Here is a 21,418-nt window from a genome sequence, read left to right on the forward strand (position 1 = left end):
GAAAAGATAAACACAAAAATCTATTCAGGGAATCGCCGAATGCATAAAGCGAAGATATCGCGTAAATAATGCACATAAAATACAGTCAAAATGGTAGTTTCTTCTTTATGAAGGCATTTACATAATCTATAAAGCTTTGTAGATTAGATAGATTTGTAGAAAGATAGTAAACTGCAGGAGCACTTTCATTCTAGCTAGCACGAAAGCCCCTTGCATATAATATCAGATAGACAGAGTAGACAGGCTGAAAAGGCTATTTACTCTTAGGGCATATAATTTATGATAACACCTACAGTCACAGATAAATCTACGAAACTTACAATAATATATTTTTAGACACTTGTTCCAATGGAAAGTACTTACCTAATACAAATATAAAGTATGAGTGGATGATTGTGAATGACTCTTATTATATTAATATTTTATAAATAAATAAATTTCAACTATAATACTAAACTAATTAATAAATATTAATTAGATGTCATAAACTGTCAATAAATAATGACCCGTATAGATGTACTTTTGCAAGGTTATTACTTGCTGTCAAACCGCTCCGGTCGGTGTATACCGACCTGAAAGCTTCAGAAAAGCTGAAACATGAATAATTTGAGTTTGCAGTTGAGTCACCAGTGAAGGGCGAGGAGCGCGGGAGGCGGACGGACACGGAAAACATTCGGCCCACTTCGCGCAGGTACGAATATAACCGAATATTTTCCCACCTGCGCTGGCGCAGAATTCGGGACGCGAGACTGTCGCCGACGCAAGTGGAAATGTGGAAATATTTATGATTTACAAATGACATTTTCTACTGAGCCAAAAAGATGCGCGTTAACTACAGGATGGTGTAAATAGGTGTTATATAAAATTATTAAATAATGTAATTAATTTAATATCCGAACAAAATATTCATTGACTTTTTTTTTTAATTTCCATGCTGATTATGTTCAGTACCAACTATAAATAAAATAAAAAAAATATCACTTTATTTTTACACACACACATATATATATATTATTGATGTAACTTATATTATTAATTTATATTTTATTGATTTAAACCTTACAGTAATAACAATAAGTTAATAACAATGTTAGCAAAGGCGAACTTATCTCTAAAAGATATTTCTTCCAGTCAACCTAACACAGTGGCATAGGAAGTAGTCAGTGGGCAGTAGTGGTACTAAACAGAAATTAAAATAAATACTTATATAAATATATATATATATATATATATATATATATATATATATATATATATATATATATATATATATATATATATATATATATATAAATACATCATATAAATATCAAATAAAAAAGAACACAATGATGACAGTCTTCTAATATTTTATTATATTTAAACTAAATTGGAAAGATAGAATGATTTTAATTTTTTTTGAAGGAACTGCTAGACGGGCTATTCTGAATACGAGTACCCACGGAAAGATTCCACAGCTGTACAGCACGATATGCAAATGAATTACCCATATAATGGGTTTTACAGCTGGAAAGCTTCGGTACCCTGGACTGGTTCAGACAAAGACGTCTAGGTCTGGAAGGAGGAGGTAACAATTGGAATCGGGAACTTAGGTAGGAAGGAGAATTGGGATTATTAAGGATATTATATAGAACCGCTAGGACATGACGTCTCATGACGCTGTCTGATTGGGAGCCACTTTAAACGAGTTCCGAGACATGATCACTTTTTGCATATCATGATCCTCATCATACCATATTTCGAAATAAAAGGTCATTCCATTTTTAAATTACAGGACAGATATGAGTTTACATAGTAATTTATCTGGCCGCAAAACACGACAGATATGGATTTTCATACAACCTTTGCCGGCCGCTGCCCGCATGTATCTGGCCAGTACGGCAATTTTGATTTATCTCTAAGAAGATTGTCAAAATAATGCTCACATTTCCAAGCATATTTGATAAAAAGTAGATTTAATATAATCACTATGTTGTTAATATAATTACTCCTGTCCATCAAAAGGTTGCCTGGAAGAGATCGCTTTTAACGATAAGGTCGCTCATTGTTTTCTCATCGTGATTATTTCTTGTAATTGTTTATATCTAGAATAAATTTACTGTTGTAATCTTTTGGAGAAAACAATAAAGAGTATCTATCTATCTGTGCATAATTTTTTCTAATCGACTAAAGATGCACTTACATTTTTTTTATACAACTGAAGTAACAAAGAAGCATACGGCTCACCTAATAGTCAGCAGTTACCGTAGCTTATGAACGCCTATAATACGATGCCGACACCAAAGATATTTCTTTACCCTACTTTGGAGAACTCAATGCTGTAGTCTCTTGGAAAACCTTTTGAATTATATTGTAATTATAAATAAAAAGTTTAATTTTATATTTTATTTATTGTTTATACAATTTTAGGTGGATTTTAAATTTTTTTCCTATTCCTTTAATATCCCAGTAATTTGAATCATCCTGTGTATGTATTGTTTGGCTATTCAGTTTTGTAAACTTCAGTGTGAGTCACCTGATTATCTGTAGGTACCTAAACTTGCACCACCGGGGGGAAAGGGATTGTTAGTAATGGAGACTGAGAATCCCATTGCTAGCAATATACCCAACCAGGTCGACCTCCTCTTGGTTCCCCCTGGAAACTATCATTGTTAATTCCTGATGAATTCATCATGATGGGCTAACTGGCCTGTTTTCATTCTCATCTATCGCCCTTCATTGGTGCCCCGACAGCGTATCCCGTTAGCACAGGCTGAGGCACCATGCCATTTCCACCCATCAAAAAAAAAACTTACACCACCTCACATGTTAAACTACCACCTCATAAGTAATATTCTAAAAAATATGACCGTTTTCTCACCGTCTTATATGTTGATTTCACCTTCTATTTATGACTTGATTAATAATGACATCTCGGTAATAAGACTTATGAACATGTACCAGCGACATCTTATTCCTAGAGAAAGACTACAAAATTCGCTTACATATTTATGTACCTACCTCTGTCCTCGCCGTATGCTTGCCGCTAAACAGCCGTATTAGTAAGGGTCTAACAGCCCTATAATATCTAATGTACCCAACAGATTTTTTCTTTTTTTTTTTGGATGAAAATGGATTGGTAACTCTGCCTGCGCTAACGGTATACGTTGGTGGAGCACCAGTAAAGGGTGATAGATGAGAATGAAAACAGGCCAGTTAGCCTATCATGATGAATTCATCAGGAATTAATCATGATAGTTTCCAGGGGGAACCGCGTGGAGGTCGACCTGGTTAGGTAGATTGCTAGCAATGGGATTTTTAGTCTCTATTACTAACAATCCCTTTCCCCCCACCCAACTGATATTTGACATTACTAGCAATGTAGGGTATATTACATATCAGCATGCCAGGATGATCTCCACGCGCTGGGGGTAAGGGATTGTTAGTAATGACGATCCAACATCTTCATTGCTAGTGATATACCAGGTCGACCTCCACGCGGTTCCCCGTGGAAACCATCGTGATAAATTCTTATTTTATCCGTCACAACGGGCTTATTGATCTGGTTTTGTGCTCACCTATCCCAACTCACTGGTGTACCGTCAGCATATATATCAATAGCGCAAGAAAGGTTATCATTCCATTATCATCTACTTAGGTTATTCATAATACCGATGTACGTATGTAGGTACTTATTATATTTGTGTATTACATATAATATAATATTGCCGTATGGACCCAGCATAGAATATGCCACCCCTTCCTTTCTCGTGGTTGTCGTAAGAAGCGACTGAGGACGAAACATCTACAAAGCTAACTGCGCTTGCCAACCCGCCTGCCAAGCGTGGCAACTATTGGTAAAACTGCCATTCTGGGGAAGGCTTATGTTCGGTAGGGGACAGTTACAGACAACAGGGACAGACAGGCTGATATGACGATGATATAATATTATATATATATATATATATATATATATATATATATATATATATATATATATATATATATATATATATATATATATTAATTACTGATATATACCTTATATTTTTTATGATATGATATATAATGTTATTTATGTATTTATATCTATCTGTGTTTTCAGTTGTACATATATATTATTTTTATATTTTTAAGTATTTCAGTTACAAATTACATTTCAGTTAATCTAATGCACTACCATTTACACTCACTGTTTAGCGTAATGGTTAATTGGTAAAGAATGCCATCAAGCATCCGCCCTGTACACATATTTCAATGTGTGCAGAAATATAAATAAATAAATAAATAAATGCATCTAACTACGAATAAACTATTATCTCCTATATTGAGTTTGTTGGAAGAAATCTCTTTTAGAGATAAACTCGCCCTTATGCACTATTATGTATAATTATTATTCATTAATATCACTTTATAATTATTATTTAGTAATGCCTTTTGTGAACAGTGAATAATAAAATCATGATTATCGTAAATTTACTCGTTACTATTTTATACTATACTATACACCTATCCCCCGATTTACACGGTAGATACGTTCCTGAGAAAAACGTGTAAATCGAAAATTAAAAATTTTCAAGTCAAAACCCTGTAAATCGAAAAGCTTGCAGAAAATGCATAATTTTGCTATTTAACAGTTGTGATGTAATTTTGTGAAAACTTTAATTTTATGCGAAGAAATACAGACACAGTGTGCATGTGCAGCAAGTCACAACATAAGCTCGGGATTCCCCGTGAGATGTGTACACAGCGCACGTGTTCAAACACAGTAGCATTTAGTAGAGTGCGATAAAAACAAAAAAAAAACTTATTTGGAAAACCGTGTAAAAGCGAAAACGTGTAAAACAAGTACCGTGTATATATTTACTTATTAATAATTTAATGGGCCACCTGATCTGACTTCATCCTCATTTTTACCTATTTTATTTTTATTCACCTAATCATTTACTAGTACCTCACCAGGGTGACAATATCATTGGTGGGAAGAGATTGTTAGTAACGAGGACTAGCGGCCCCATTACAAGCAATATACTCTGTCAGCTTGACCTCTGAGCGGTCCTCCTTGGAACCGCTATAGTTAATTCTTAATGAATTTGTAACGATAATCCAACTGACGTGCTTTCATCCTCACCTGTCATCTCTCATTGGTGCCCTGACAGCCTATACCGTCTTCTCTAAAATTATGGGCTCCATTGTAATTTTTGTTTTTATATTTGTTACTTCTCTGTTTCATATTGTTTCACAAAAAATGTAAAACAACAACATATGGAAGAGGGCACTAACTCCTGAAACACAGGTTTTTTTCATACCTACCTCGGGAGTTAGGGACTTCAAACTATATTGTAACAAAGGGTGAAATAAAGATTATTTATTTATTTATTTATTATTTATACCGATATATACTAATTGACTTCTTATGATTTTATGAGGATTACATATGGACGTAAGATGTGGACACAAAAGTAAATTCAAAAACTAAAATCCGACTATTAAAAAAAAAAGGCTTAAAAAGTATGGAATTAAAAAATCTCTTCTCATCTTGTTATGCATAAAAAAAAACACCAAAGCCTAACTGCGGTTGTCAACCCACTTGCCAAGCGTAGCAACTACTAACAAAACCTCCTAGTGAGAGGAGGCTTATGATCAGCAGTGGAAAGAAAACTGCTAATATGACGATGATGAATATTATAAAAATGAAAGAAGTAAGTTTGTTTGTTACCTTATAACGCCTTAACGGCGTAACCAATCAATGTTAAAATTTGGTATACATATACTATGTGAAAAAGAAGAATATAGCCTACTTTTTATCCCGAATAGTACACATATCCCGGCCGAGCGCACGAAGTCGCGGGTAAAAGCTAGTAGACAATAAATACTGAATAGTTTGTATATAAAAATTTCGTATGAGAATTTTTCTTTTGTAACACAGGGAGCAAACGGACATGCGGCTCACCTGATGGTAAGTAACTACGCTGCCCACGAGGTACACAAGTATTACAGGTATTACACACGAGGTATTACAGGTATGCTACCGGCCTTTTAAAAAAAAAATACTCTTTTTTTTAAAGTTTCGATGTCGTCTAAATGTAAAAGTTTCTTGTTCCATACTTTTTAGGGCGTAATTTTTCAATAGTCAGGATTTAGTATTTGAAATTACTTTTTATTTAAATTATTTTGGAGTAATTCTTTTATTGACTCACAAAATATATTTGACTTACCTTTGAAATGCAATTTCAGGAATAAATCCCAAGTATTGTGTATATACAAGTAAAACCGCCAGCAATAAATAACAAATGTGTTAATTAAGCCCTTTCATTTGATACTCAACACTGTATTATTAAAAAAAATTAAGTTCACAATTTTATGTCCACTAGAGGGCGCCACTTTCAATTTAATATAACGTCGAAAATCCTAGAACCAGCGGACGATCAAAGCGCTACCAACGATAGGTGCTATTTGTCAAATTATGATAAATAGTTTAGAAAATACGAGGCAACAAATGAAGATTTATATATACATAACATATTATAAACGTTATAAATCATGACTTTCCTTTTTGCTTCGTCGTAATATGTATATTTTTGAATAAAAAACTTAACTGGAATCCTTCCATAATTGTTGGCTATTTTCTTAAAGATTGTACATACAGTTGCATGACTAAAATAAAGCGATGATTAATATTGGTCTCAGTTTATAGAGAGAGACCAGAAAATATCGTGACATTTCATTTGCACGTTCTATTTTTGAATCTTTTGGATGACTCCAGGTAGTTTCGTAGTAACTATCGTCCCACAGAAATCATATATTAAATGTTCATATACACATAAAACTCTATGCATCTCACAAAATCATTTATTACTAATTTTTACCTACGGTTTCGTCCGCGTGACAAAGATATATAATTTTTGTTAACCGGGATAAAAATAGCCTATATTCTCCACACCATACACTACGTGTATACTAAATTTCATAGTGATTGGTTCAGTCGTTAAGGCTCTATAAAGTAACAAACAAACAAATTCACTTTCACATTTATAATATTAGTAACACTTTACGCGATAGTTAAACAGAACTGAGTTCTCTTCCGTCCTTATACGCATACATTAAATTCTATAAACACTTAATTAATGTTATACATACATGCATATCTGTCACGCCTGTCTCCCATTAGGGTAGACAGAAACAGTGGAACGCCAAATACTCGAAGTATTTGGCGTTCAAACAAACCTCTTTTGTACAATTAATGTTATATACTACATAATGGTTTATTAATAATGAAAAATTAAATATAATAAATACTACAGTCAATACTTTGTTTTAAATTTTTAAATTCAATACGGATGTACAATACTATTATATTATTCCACCCTTTATTCAAAAGTAGCGAATAAAACGTTAAAATGGTATTGAAAATCTTTACAAACCACCCGTACGACCTCAGGGGCTTGGAGAGACGGGCGCTGCCTTACGATAATAGAGTCCAGAGTTCGATTCTTGATCTCTGGACTCGTTACAGACCGGACTGGACTGGTTCGTTTCGAAACGAACTTTTCTAAAGTGGCTTGGGTCTCAGTGTTTTTTTTTAATAAATGATGATAGCATGGTAACCCCACCTACTCTGACGGTATACACTGGCGGGACACCAGTGAAGGATGATAGATTAAGATGAAAAGGCAGATCAGTTAGCCCATCGTGATGAATACACCTGGAATTCAGCAGGATGGTTTCCAGGAAGGAATTCCACGTGAAGGTCGACGGTCGACTGACAAGGCATATTGCTAGCAATAGAACTACTAATCCATATTACTAACAATCCCTTCTCCCCCGAGTCTGGGATTTATTGTGTGAAAAAGGTCTGGTTTCTTAATATGAATGCCCTAAAAATGTAAGTTAAGGCGATGGGTTTGTGTTCATCCTGTTTTTTTCCGATTTTTTCCAATTGTACACTTTCGTTAAAACATTTTTATATACTATGTATATAATAAAATATTTACTATTAAATTACATTTTGAAACATATCTAAAACCTAGTCTTTTATATTGGAAATTTTTTTGGTCCCGTTCCTGGCCTCTACGAAAACTTCTACGAAGTGCTACGGATATTAAATAACCGCAAATTTTTGCATATTAATTAATTTTTTTCTGTATCAACATTAATTTATTTGTTATTAAAATTTATTTGAATACTCAAATATTAAGATTATCATAATGAAGATACATATTGAATATTCATACGACAAAACAGTTTCGGATGAGCTAAAGTTCGTTTATGATCCTACACTGAACCTGTCTAAACATCTTTACTTACACGATAAACGGCTAAGTAAAATTAGATTTAATTAATGTTTGTAAACATCGGGCCGTGGTCGCGGACTGCTGGGGGTAATTCAAAGAAGAAAGAAGTTCATTGTGAAGTTCAGCTGATAGTGGCATTCAATGCGGCCGGCTGCCAGGGACCGGCAGGAATCCACCAGGAAGTGACTGGACCTGCTCTCGCCGCCCACGGCCTAACCCCACTCACGAGCAACGCCTGTGTCCCCAACGATTACTGACACCGTGCATTTCACCTGCACGCCCTATAACATTTTTGGTACGTAAAGGGTTTTGCCAAATTTTGGTCAAAACAATTAGACGTCTACCGCGACGGCGTCAAGACGGGCGTGTCTATAAAAGGCTGAGAGGGGGGTGCGCGGGGGTGGTAACACGATCCGCGAGCTCCAGCCGGCCGGCCGCCCTGGAGCCGCGCTGGTTTGCAAGCGCGGGACGGACCGCGGGGCGCGCGGAGGACGAGGAGCGGCGGCTTGTGCGCGCGCGCCGCCCGCACCCGCTCTCACTAGTCGAACGGTGCCCGACCGGTAACGTAGCGCCGACTGCCGACCGAGAGACGAACAGCGACAATGTCCGCCGTGGCGAAGACTTCCAAGTACACCTACCGCAGCAGCGGCGGCGGCACCACCGACGTTAACATCGAGTACAGCGCCGACCTGAGTGCTCTCTCCAGGCTGGAGGTACCAGCCTCTCGAAACTAGTGCAGTGCTTGTGAAGTGTTTACGGAGACATGATAGAATATATTGTATTTTTCAGGACAAGATCCGTCTCCTCCAGGATGATCTGGAATCCGAAAGGGAGCTGCGTCAGAGGGTAAGCTCCTCGAGCATGCGAAATGTGATATCCGCAGACGCAACGGCCATAGCGGGCGCGCGCCGCCTCAGGTGTAGGCGGGGCGCGCGTCTCCACACCTCTATTAATATCGCCACTTCATTATTGCTTCCCTTCACACCCTTTGGATAACAACTGACCTCAGGTCACTAAGCGATCACCAGAAACAACTTAGACCTCCTCAACTTCGACCCTGAAATGTTTGACCAACGCAGCTAACCTTGCAGTTTTCCGGAAAATTCACACAATTTTTACTAATTAATTAATATTTTCAGCATTTGTGTTTGTGTTTTGGCTTTAACCAGTTACCGAAAAATCTGAGTTGAATTTAAATTAAAAATCCTTTCAAAATTATCAATTTTTTTAAATTATTATGTGAAAAGTATAACTGAAAATCGAGTATATTTTGGTTTTTATTGAATATCCGTGGTTATGATTTGCAAAGTTCAATATCATTGGTTTGATGTGTTATTGGACATTCAATATGTAGATGAGAGATCGATATTTATTCATTCTATTTTTGAATATTGCATTGGAGCATATATGCTGGCGCACCAACTGCCGTCAGCCAACTCCTCCCGTGGTCTCATCGCTCGCTCGTCGCTCACCGCTCGACGCGCCTGCGCCTACTCGCTGACCGCGTGATATATTTAGCCGCGTAGCGAAAGCATTCTCTGAAATCTCAACTTCTCGCTCTCCGGTCTCACTTTTGAAACTGGGCCAAATGATGCTCGTTCCCGTTGAGAATGCCACAATATTGAAATATAATAATAGACCGTGGTATGAGTGGCGAAAATATCCGAGTTAGTCACAGTCATCGTGAGATGTGAACCGATTCTTATTATAGACAAAGCACAATGTGAAAATATGTGAAGGACGTCGTTAAGGTGTAACTCGATTGTTACGTAACAGTCAGAAAAATTATTATATAGGAACTGGTTATAGGTAACTAACGATTATTAATGTATTAATAATAAACTAACCAACATTTTCAATGTAACAATTCAAAAAGAAATTCTTGCAGTGATTTGTCTGTTGTTATTTTCAACTGAATTTATTGTTCACTCAAAATTCAGGCACGTTTAAGTAAATTCAACAAAATCGATCTTTCTATTCAATGAGCTTAGTAAGAAAATAATTGTTAATAAAAGAACTTGAATACTACTAGATAAAATCCTTAACAAACATCCGCATGAAATTTTCATTAACACCTTTGAATACACTTTATGTTCAACCTTGACTTTAAGCTGTCTCTGCTGAATTTCATGCAAATCGTTCCATTGGTGTCTACATAACACAGGCCCACATAGAAAAATGACTGAAACTTTTAAGACAGTTTTCTATTGCATTATTAATTATCCAATAGGATCTTATTTCTATGTTAAATCTTGTTAGATTATTATTTAATCTTTTAAACATTCGCAGATCGAGAGGGAAAAGGCAGATTTAAGCGTGCAAGTCATTCAACTCTCTGAAAGGCTAGAGGAAGCTGAAGGTGGAGCTGAAAGTCAGGTAAATATTAAAATACACTTACCAATATAACTAATAGAAATAAGCTATTTTCATCAAACTTTTGAAGACTTCTTGAAAAAACATGATGTTATGAAGCAACAATCTGTATACAAACTGAAATTGAGGAAACCTGAAGATACCTGAAGAATCTCGCATAGGTTAATCTTGGAAAGAAGAGACAGAAGAATATATAGATTTCAAGAAATGGACTTTGTTTCTACACACAGTGTCATATTTAATAATTTTTATTGTTATTGCAATGGCAAATCTTAATATTTATATTGCAAGTGCGATTTATTTGGCTATGCGATTGAATGAATTAATTTTGTTTATTTCACAGGAAAAAATAAACATATAACATCCATGTTAGAAATAATCACGAAACACAATTATGTAGAATTTAGTGTTTAAAAAATCTTGTTTTAACATATATTTTTTATAATATTTCAAATATACACCCCTGGCATGGATGGGGTCGCATTTTTGAAATGAATCTGTACATTTTTCAGTTCGAGATCAACAGAAAACGCGACACCGAACTCACCAAGCTCCGCAAACTACTGGAAGATGTCCACCTGGAGTCCGAGGAGACCGCCCACTTGCTCAAGAAGAAGCACCAAGAGATTGTCAACGATTTCCAGGAACAAATCGACCAGCTTACCAAAAGCAAAGCCAGGTGAGATCACGTTTGCTCTCATTGTATTTGACACATTTCATCATCGTAAACTAATACATCGTGTACCTGTTTTGTGTACGTTTAGATTATGCTGTGCGAACAATCTTCTTTTGCGAGTAATGCTGTGCGTCTACTAGAAGTCATCGATGCAATGATTCTTTAATCTTTCCATCGATATCATTATAATTTTATTATTATCTTGTGATGGCACGAAATGTTTCTTTGTCAATAGGAGCGAGAAAGAAAAATCCAAGTTCCAAGCTGAAGTTTACGAGCTGTTGGCCCAAGTGGAAAATGTGACCAAAGAAAAGATCACTATCTCAAAGACATGCGAGAAATTGGAGATCAGCATTAGCGAGCTGCACATCAAAATCGAGGAGCTGAACAGAACAATTGTGGATATCACTTCCCACAAGCAACGACTATCTCAGGAGAATGTCGAGCTCATTAAGGAAGTCCAAGATCTTAAGGTAATTATTTATAACATTGTAACAATTATAATATCAATTCTTAATATTAATTAACACTACAAATTTCTTTTAAACCAATTTTTAAACTTATGCGTGTTTAGTTTACACACTATAGGAGTATTGTGTAAATTAAATACTCAAGTACATCCATTTCAATTTTACCTAACTCTAATCACAAGGTCGTTTTTAGGTGAACATTGAAAACGTAGTATACCTTAAGAGCCAGTTGGCCAGCCAGCTCGAAGACTCCCGCCGCAGGCTTGAGGATGAGGACAGGAGGCGTTCTTTGCTCGAAGCCAACCTTCACCAGGTGAGATATTCACTGTATTTTTTTTTAACCTATATATGATCGTTCTTTATTGTTTTGTGTGACACTTCCCATTTTTAATGAAATTCTTTATATTCCAGGTTGAGATTGATCTGGAGTCCGTTCGTGTACAACTCGAGGAGGAGTCTGAGGCTCGTTTGGACCTGGAGCGTCAGCTTGTCAAGGCCAATGGTGAGGTCCAGCACTGGCGAGTCAAGTACGAATCTGAAGCCGCCGCTAGGGCTGAGGAGATTGAGGAGATCCGTCGTAAATACTCCGCCCGCATCCAGGAACAAGAAGAACAAATTGAGACACTTATCGCCAAGATCAGCAACATTGAAAAGCAGAAGTCTCGTCTGCAAAGTGAGGTAATATATAAAAAAAAAACAAATGTTGCATTTATTTTGACTTGAAAAATATTCATTATAAAATTGTAATTGTCCCATCAACGTAATTTTTGATGAAGAAAATAATTTTTATCAAGTGCTATACTATCGTTAAAAGACACATTCATTATTTATAAATAATTACAAAATGACAGTGATTTAAGAGACATCTTATCGCTTTTAATTGTACCATTTTTTTTCGTCACAGTGACTATTATAAGCCTTGTGATTTCGGGACATTCCAATCAGAATAATTCTTCATTACTATCAACGACATATTTTAATATACCCCACTAGATAAAATTATCCCAAGCAAATTAGTAACATGTGTAAAAGTTAATCGACAATAAAGTTTAAATATTGTTACAAGTAAATTAGTTACTTTCAGGCGACCTTACTAGCATAGTAGTAAGCATGTTTTTTTCTATATACGAAGTCTCGCGTTAGATTTTCAAAGGGGCCAACTTAAAAAAAGAACTTTCCTGTTTCCTGTCTCAGATCTAAGAGTATTGGGACGTGCCTCCAGATTTTCGTTGCCTGGTTCCGAATAATACATCCTGTATTATTATTATTTATTTTATTATTCAAGCTTATAAAACAGGCGGTCAGTAATATCGTATGGCACTTATTATATGGCAGTGATTTTTAATTACTTCATTAATTGTAATTATTTATGTTTTTTGTAGGTAGAGGTCCTCATCATCGACCTGGAGAAGGCCAACGGCACAGCTAGGGAGCTTCAAAAGAGGACGGAACAGTTGGAACGCGTCAACATCGAGATCAAGTCGCGGTTGGAGGAGACGGTGCAGTTGTACGAGGTGTCGCAGCGTGACCTGCGCAACAAGCAAACCGAGCTGCAGCGCGTCTCGCACGAGCTCGACAAGACCCGTGAGCAAAAGGACGCCCTTGGCCGCGAGAACAAAAAGCTGGGTGGTATGTGTTAATTCTAAATCCTAATATATTTTTATAACTGTTTGTACCATTTAAAAAAATATTGTTCCGTGCTTCGAAGAACACGTAAAACGTCGTCTAGTATACTACGTCAGAGGCCTTCATATATAAACAAGACGGCCTAGAAACTATTATTGAAACTATTATGAACTATTAAAATGTTTATATCGATACTAACTTTTAGCCGTGATTTCGTGAATGATCGGGTTATGTTCACTAACTGGGATAAAATAAGCATTTTCCCTTCTTTGTCCCGTATAGTACCTGCATTCCAAATTTCATAGTAATTAGTTGAGCCATTGAGACACCAAGAGGTAACAGAACCAAGTCACTTTATTTAAAATATTAGTAAAAATTTTTGATATACATGTAATATCTTGAAACTTGGCGAACACAGGGAAAGCGCATGCAATTATTGTATATCACGAATATAACAAATGCATTGCAGTGAGTCATTGCATGCACGTGGCTCAAGTCCTTTTCTTATACCTATAGCTTCTATGGCTCTATAGACATATTATATTTATATAAGCCTATGTTTGACAGTAGATAATTAATGAATGAAACGATAGTGATGAAAGATGATGATGAATGATGAACTTTGTTTTCTAGATGAATTGCACGATGCCCGTGCCAACCTCACGGAGTTGAACCGCCGTCTTCACGAGCTCGAGATCGAGCTGCGCCGTCTTGAGAACGAGCGAGAGGAACTCACCGCCGCCTACAAGGAAGCTGAGGCCGTGAGTATCTAGTATACAAGAGATTCATCATTATCATCATCATCAGACAATTTTTTACTTTCACATTCATTACAAAAATTTAAATATAATAATTAATTATCGTAAATAGGTACTATCATTTTAAAGTGTAGAAAATTGATATCTTCAGGGTGACATACATATTGCATGTTTGAAATTATGTTGAAATTATTTTACAATTTGAAAGATTACATTGTCATTATTAATTCAATTTATGTGTAAAAATTCATATCACTACAAGCAAGTATTTTAACTACCTATAATGTGAATATTAATTTTGTTGCTAGTAACAAGTTGGCATGCATTCGGATATTAAATAAAATTTACTGATGTTGCAAAGCCATGCCAGATTTCCGTACAAATAAAAATAGAATTTTATTTATAAATCGAGGACGAGTATAGGTACGCACTGTTATTGATTGCACAAAAAAAAAAATTATTTATGTTTATATGTATTTAATTTCAACATGTATTTAGGATTTCTGAATGTAGGTCAGTGTATACCAACTCGCGCAGTATACGTATATATATGCCATATAAAATTGTTTACGTCTTTTTTATCCGACGAGAATATTATTACATATTACTATTTAGGTGCAACTGTTTTACCCACGTCACTTGACTAAGGATCTCTAATTAAAGTAATACATTTTTCAAACATACAATTTGTATTTAAACTGATCAAGGATTTAAAAATCAGGATGGCCCAATAACTTCAGACTATATATCACTAATCAACTATTGCAGAAAGATTTAAAAATAATATATTCTATTCTAAAAGAACAATTGTAAGAAGATAACTCTAAATAAGTTGTTATTATTAAAACTAGGTATAACATTCAACATGATAAAATTTACCCGCTCAGCAAAAGTTCTTACAATTGCTAGTACAGTGCATAAATTTACTTGGTACTTATGTGTACATAATGATAATTTATTCTACTCTTTTTAAATATCGCCGGTTTTCCATGAAATGTTGCATGCACTTTGATGTAGCAAATATTAAAGATGCTATGACAATATAATACGATGATATATGTTAAAGTAAAATCTGTAATGGTTACAGTACTGTTTATACCGATAGGCGCTATTCAGGCCACAATATATTTTCCACTAGATAGACTATTCGCTCCTTCGCTACTCGTTTATTTCTTCTAGTTCGCTCCTTTATTACTATTAATAGATAATAGATAACAGCGTACAATCGCAAAAGCATACAATTTAATTAAATTATTCAATATACTTACCTTGATTCCGGCAATGTTTTCTTATACAAACAACTTCTAACAATATTTTCATTCTAGTATTCAGAATATCATTTACCATACCATTACATTCGAAGTTGCAGTCACTGCTTCTTCTGTTCATATAATTAATAATTAAAAAAAATTAAAATAAATAATTATATAAAATGGAAATTTTATTTGAAAATAATGACTAATACTAAATATAATTTGGATGGTAATTTTTAATAAATCAATCACATTAAAGATATAAATTAAACACACACATATAAATTAAAAATTATAATCAATAACACTGTTTCTTTCGTACCACTTACTATTAAAAAAAAATATTGTACTTAGGGCCGCAAAGCTGAGGAGCAGCGTGCGCAGAGGCTGACGGCTGAATTGGGCCAGTTCCGTCATGAGGCCGAACGCCGTCTCCAGGAGAAGGATGAAGAGATTGAAGCCATCCGGTTAGTACACTTTCATGGAAACAAAATGTAAAGCAGAACTTAAAATATATAGTTAATATTCATTATACACATAAAGTGAACGAATTCACTCACAAATACTATTTCATATCAGAAAGTTATTTTTCAACATAACTGAAATATATTTTCGCTTTATAATTTTCCCCCATTTAAAATTATATCTTCACATACAAAATTTATTGATAAATACACCAATATCAGCAAAAGAACACATGTCAACTTACGTGATAAATGTATTAGAAGCATAAAAATGAATATTACACGGAAAATGCTGAAGCTAGAATGAATAAAACTGTATGCACTACACTGAACGAGCTCCAACCCAGAACTGTACGTAGACTATCTTTCAACACCAATGCCCCACTTCCCCTAGCCCTGTTGACTGATGTCTGTCATGAAGGTACGCGGCGGGTAGATTTCAACCATTGCAACCATGACACAGTTTCAATAATGGAACTAAGCCAATTAAAGCTCCTTATATATCATATAAACTATTATACTCTACGGCTTATACCACTAATCTCCTGTCATTACGGTTCTGCACAGAATCTTAGCTATATTGTAAAGTTTCCGACTTTCAACTAAAAGTTCTCTGGCGGAGATCTAGGTTCTAAATAAAATTATTTATTAGATACCTCTCAAATTTTATTGGCACACAACTTGTTTATATATAACTGCGCATTTGATTGGTGAATATTAACGGTGATCACATACACCTTTGGCAATAAGTGCTAGCGAAAATGTACAAAAGACAACGTTGATTTCATCGCTGGCCCAATTTCTCGACCTCGAGCCCTGCCGCCACATGTTCGAAACGATCGATATTAATCATTATTAGTAATTCTTTTAATTGACTCGCCATGGCACCGGTTAAGGTGCCTAACTACAATAAATGGACGCGACCTCCTACTGCTGTCTACGAAGATAATTATGGCTATGGGATTAATTACTATCAGCCTATGATTGACTACATCTCTGCTAAAGAAAATGGTGCACCAAGAACCTTGCCGCATTTGCCATGGAATAACGAAAGAGGTCTAGATAAATATAAATTTGGTAAAGTACAAACGTATTCTGAACAGGAAGTAGCAAAATTATCTCGTGAAGTCGCCGCACATGCAAAACGTGATCTCAATACATTTGATGTAACAAAAAGAACGCCATTTTCCGTTGTTGCTACCGCTGCAGCAGCCAACGTTACAAAACATGTTGGAGTTGAAAGTATTTCTACAAAAACTAAAAAGAAAAGGATAGATAGAGAAAAAATAAAAGCTGAAAGGCAAAAAAAGAGAATGGCAGAAATAGAAAAGGAACTCCAGTTATATGAAGCTGAAGCAAATGTGGGTGCAGAATTGAAAAGTAAAGCTTTAATGTACAGAGGTAAATCAGCTGGAGCCATTGCACAAGTATTATTAGACGAGAGTAGAAAAAATGTGTCTGAGGGAAAATTTCGAAATCTAGATTCCGATATTAAAAAGAGAGTAGACCGTAATTATGCTATCTTATCTAAGAAAATTATGAACGAAGCTTTGCAAGAAACTCTATCAAGCAAATTAGAAAATAAATTGGAAGAGACAGTATCAGAAACCATTAGAACTATTCGTGAAGTTTCACCGACAACGTGTATTGTTAGAATAAAAACGGAAGCGCCAATTATTGTAGACGACTCTTATCTTATTACTTTACAAGAATTAAAAGAGACTTTAAAGGAATTTGAAAGTTTAAATACGAATGTTATAGTTGATAGAAGGTATAATAAGGTTTCATAACTGAAGTACTGTTTTTCAAGAAATTAAAAATTATGAGATAATTTTGTTACAGCAAGCAGACCAGCATCGAGATCGAACAACTGAATGCTCGTGTTGTTGAAGCCGAGACCAAGCTGAAGTCTGAAGTTACCCGCATCAAGAAGAAGCTCCAAATCCAAATCACTGAACTTGAACTTTCTCTTGATGTCGCCAACAAGACCAACATTGATTTGCAGAAGACCATCAAGAAACAGTCACTGCAGGTAATATTTTGAACTGATAAATGTTCTCAACTCATGCCATACATCGAAAGAAAATAATAATATAATTTATTTCATCAGCTCACAGAGATCCAAACTCACTACGATGAAGTCCAAAGACAACTCCAGGTGACACTCGATCAGTACGGCGTCGCCCAGCGCAGGATACAATCTCTCACTGGCGAAGTTGAAGAGATTCGTGGCAATTATGAGCAGGTTTGTAATTTCTATTTATTAAATAAAATTATTTTATTTCAAAATTATTAATATTAATCTTAAAAAGTCATGTTCAAAGCATAAAATTATGAAATGTCTTCAACAAAGTTTATGTATCTTAACAGACTTGCATTTGATGACAAACTAAGTTTTAATATGAACATTTACAGGCCCTTCGTGCTAAACGTACAGTCGAGCAGTCCTATGAGGAAGCACAGACCCGTATCAACGAACTGACGGTCATCAACGTGAACCTGTCCAGCAGCAAGGCAAAGATCGAGCAAGAACTCGCTGTGGTCGCTGCTGATTATGACGAAATCACCAAGGAACTCCGTGTCGCTGACGAAAGATACCAACGTGTTCAGGTTAGTTATTTTCCTTATTACAGTTGTTTAAAATTCTAATAATGGCTGAATGTTAGTAGATGAATTATAATGAAAATTATATCTTATAGGTGAATTCATTACATGTGTACTTTTTTCTATTCTAAATATCATTCTAATATTGTACAACTATTAAAAAATATTGTACAAATTTTCAGATTTTTAATATTAGTAGTAGTTTATTTATCAATTCATTACATTTTAACCATCACCAATTATAACAATTATTTTTATTATCTTACGGGCACTTACTGAATGATCAAAATAAAAAAAATGCACTTTTTATGCCAAATTTACTATATTAATTTGCTTTTAACTGTTGAGATGCCAAAAGAAGCAAAAAAAAAAACTTTACACACACTTCCACTTTAATGCCATTAACGATTACTTACATTGATTTAAATTAATTTAATTGTATATTCTAAGAAAAACTTTTTATCTATTTTTACAGTTATATTCATAAATACTATCAAGTTATTTATAGTTATAGTATTCAGGCGATACAGTCTTTCCAAGCTAAATATAACTAAATATAATTTGGCTTAAAAAGGCATCACACTACAAATAAGAATTACTATTAGTCATGTTATATTTCAAAAGATTTTACAAATTTACAGACTGAACTAAAACACACCGTGGAGCATCTGCATGAGGAGCAGGAAAGGATCGTGAAGATCGAAGCTGTCAAGAAATCCCTTGAAATCGAAGTCAAGGTCAGTTCAATATCCTTTATTATTCCACTCATCAGAGATTAGCTGTTATTATTAGTATCACATTGCGTTTCCAACAAATATGCATTATGTAGTATATGAAATTTTAGACACATTTCATACTCGTATATATAAGGACAATAAGAATTCCGGCATATATTTTGGTGAAAACGGAGAATAAATTAATATACAAATATTTTAAATTAATATTAGTTTATCCTAGAGGAACATACATCGACCGGAGCTAAAGGAATAGTTAGTAATGAAATGTCTAACGACCCAATGGCTGCTATACATTCTATCAGGTTGACCTTCAAGCGGTTTCCCCTAGAAATTACCGTGGTTATTTCTTGTTAAATTCGTCATAATGGGTTTACTGACTGGTTTCTATACTCACCTATCATTCCTCACTGATACCCTTCCAGGATATACCAGTAATACTTGCGGAGTTACCATTCTGTTTTTGTTGATTAAATAAAAACCTACATTGATCTATTATGGCCCAATCCCTTATAAGACCCCAGTTTTTGAAACAAGTAGGCTTTATCCCATTATAAATAGACACTGATAAGAAATATTTATTAGTTAGAGGTTAAGTCATTTTGTTTATTTTTTTAGAACATCTCCGTCCGCCTCGAAGAGGTTGAGGCTAATGCCATTGTCGGTGGCAAACGCATCATCAGCAAATTGGAAGCCCGCATCAAGGATATGGAATTGGAATTGGATGAAGAAAAGAGGAGACATGCTGAAACTATCAAGATCCTCCGTAAGAAGGAACGCTCGCTCAAGGAGGTCATGATCCAATGTGAGGAAGACCAGAAGAATATCGTTCTGCTGCAAGACTCCCTGGAGAAGACTACCCAGAAGGTCAACATCTACAAGAGGCAGTTGGCTGAACAGGTATAATTTACGGCGTATATTTGTATATTAAACATATGATTTAATTCCATAAGGTAGATTGCCTTTAGCACTTGATTTTATCTATTTGTCTCATACGGAATCTGACTTATACGACTTATTCAGATAAATACTTTGTTTTTATTATAACTATATGGTAAAAACTCAAAAATATGTTTAATTTGTAATTGCATTATTAAATTAATGTTCCATACATTCTTGTTTTCCAGGAGGGTGTCTCCCAACAGAGTGTAACGAGGGTACGACGATTCCAACGTGAGCTCGAAGCTGCCGAGGACCGTGCTGATGTCGCTGAAAGCAACCTGTCGCTCATCCGCGCCAAGCACCGCACCTTCGTCACCACCTCAACAGTGCCCGGCTCCCAGGTTTATCTGGTCCAGGAGTCCCGCGCTCTCAGCACAGAGTGAGCGCCCTTCCATTCGCCCCCAACACCAGCATTTCTCTTCACCAGTTAATATCGGGGCGCAATTCCGGTCGGGTATAATAAGCCTAGTCGTTCGTTAAGTGATGTATGATCTATACGATAGATGGCGCTAGTAAACTCAATTGTGTAATGGCATCATCTATTGTGGAGTTTGCGAGTAGGGACGGGCGCTCGGCGCTAGGCTCGCCCTAACGTTGCCGTGTCTCCACACTATGGCCGATCGCCGACCGCTCATCCCGCCACCATTTTTTAAATGTAACGCTAAAACAACCAAATAAAGGAACCAAACACTCTATAAGCTTTTTTTTCGATATTTTTCTATTATAAGGTCACCGGCGCTAAAACAATGTCGTTATGTACCGTATTTTAGGTACAGTAGTTTAAATAAAAGATTATTTTATATTATTATTTATTAATGGTGCAATACATATTGTACGTTTGTAATTGTAATTTGTATTAATTTAAAAATAAATGCTATTTATGTTAAAGAAACCAAAAAAAGCAATAAAAGTTCAAAAGTAGATCGTATTTTATTTTCACGATAACCAATATCTGCTTATCGACGAACCTGTACTAATAGGAAAATGGTGTTTATTAAACACCCGTACAAAAATACTTAATCTTATGAGACATATTTTAATAAATAATCCTGGACAGACCCTGAATACGTATCACACGAGTAGTAAACAGATCAGTCAATATATATAATATACCTAATTAATCTGCATATAAATATAATCAAATGATTTGTATATTATGTCTAATTTTCCCCTGAATAAATAAAAAATCAGTTTCAAAACATGGCATATGGCTGAGTGACACCATTTTAGTGCTTTTCGTTTCAT

At 35.2% G+C, this 21,418-nt stretch overlaps 2 protein-coding genes across 2 annotated transcripts; both read left to right on the forward strand.

Moving 5' to 3' along the window:
- Nucleotides 1-8,783: 8,783 nt before the first annotated feature.
- LOC113521433 (paramyosin, long form) lies at nt 8,784-21,094 on the forward strand. Its single transcript, XM_026906965.3, has 16 exons — nt 8,784-8,986; nt 9,063-9,119; nt 10,563-10,649; nt 11,159-11,325; nt 11,558-11,795; nt 11,986-12,105; nt 12,204-12,470; nt 13,175-13,421; nt 14,052-14,179; nt 15,784-15,896; nt 17,736-17,925; nt 18,004-18,138; nt 18,309-18,503; nt 19,139-19,234; nt 19,850-20,131; nt 20,359-21,094. The coding sequence occupies exons 1-16, from the start codon at nt 8,876-8,878 to the stop codon at nt 20,554-20,556; spliced, it is 2,631 nt and encodes an 876-aa protein (XP_026762766.1). The 5' UTR covers nt 8,784-8,875; the 3' UTR covers nt 20,557-21,094.
- On the forward strand, nt 15,927-17,698 carry LOC116413275 (paramyosin, short form-like). The gene has a single exon (XM_031911403.2). It carries the CDS (start codon nt 16,775-16,777, stop codon nt 17,681-17,683), a length of 909 nt encoding a protein of 302 aa, XP_031767263.1. The 5' UTR covers nt 15,927-16,774; the 3' UTR covers nt 17,684-17,698.
- Nucleotides 21,095-21,418: the final 324 nt, after the last annotated feature.

Source organism: Galleria mellonella, unplaced genomic scaffold, assembly GCF_026898425.1.
Source record: "Galleria mellonella isolate WM207_F2 unplaced genomic scaffold, CSIRO_AGI_GalMel_v1 utg28, whole genome shotgun sequence".
NCBI lineage: Eukaryota > Metazoa > Arthropoda > Insecta > Lepidoptera > Pyralidae > Galleria > Galleria mellonella.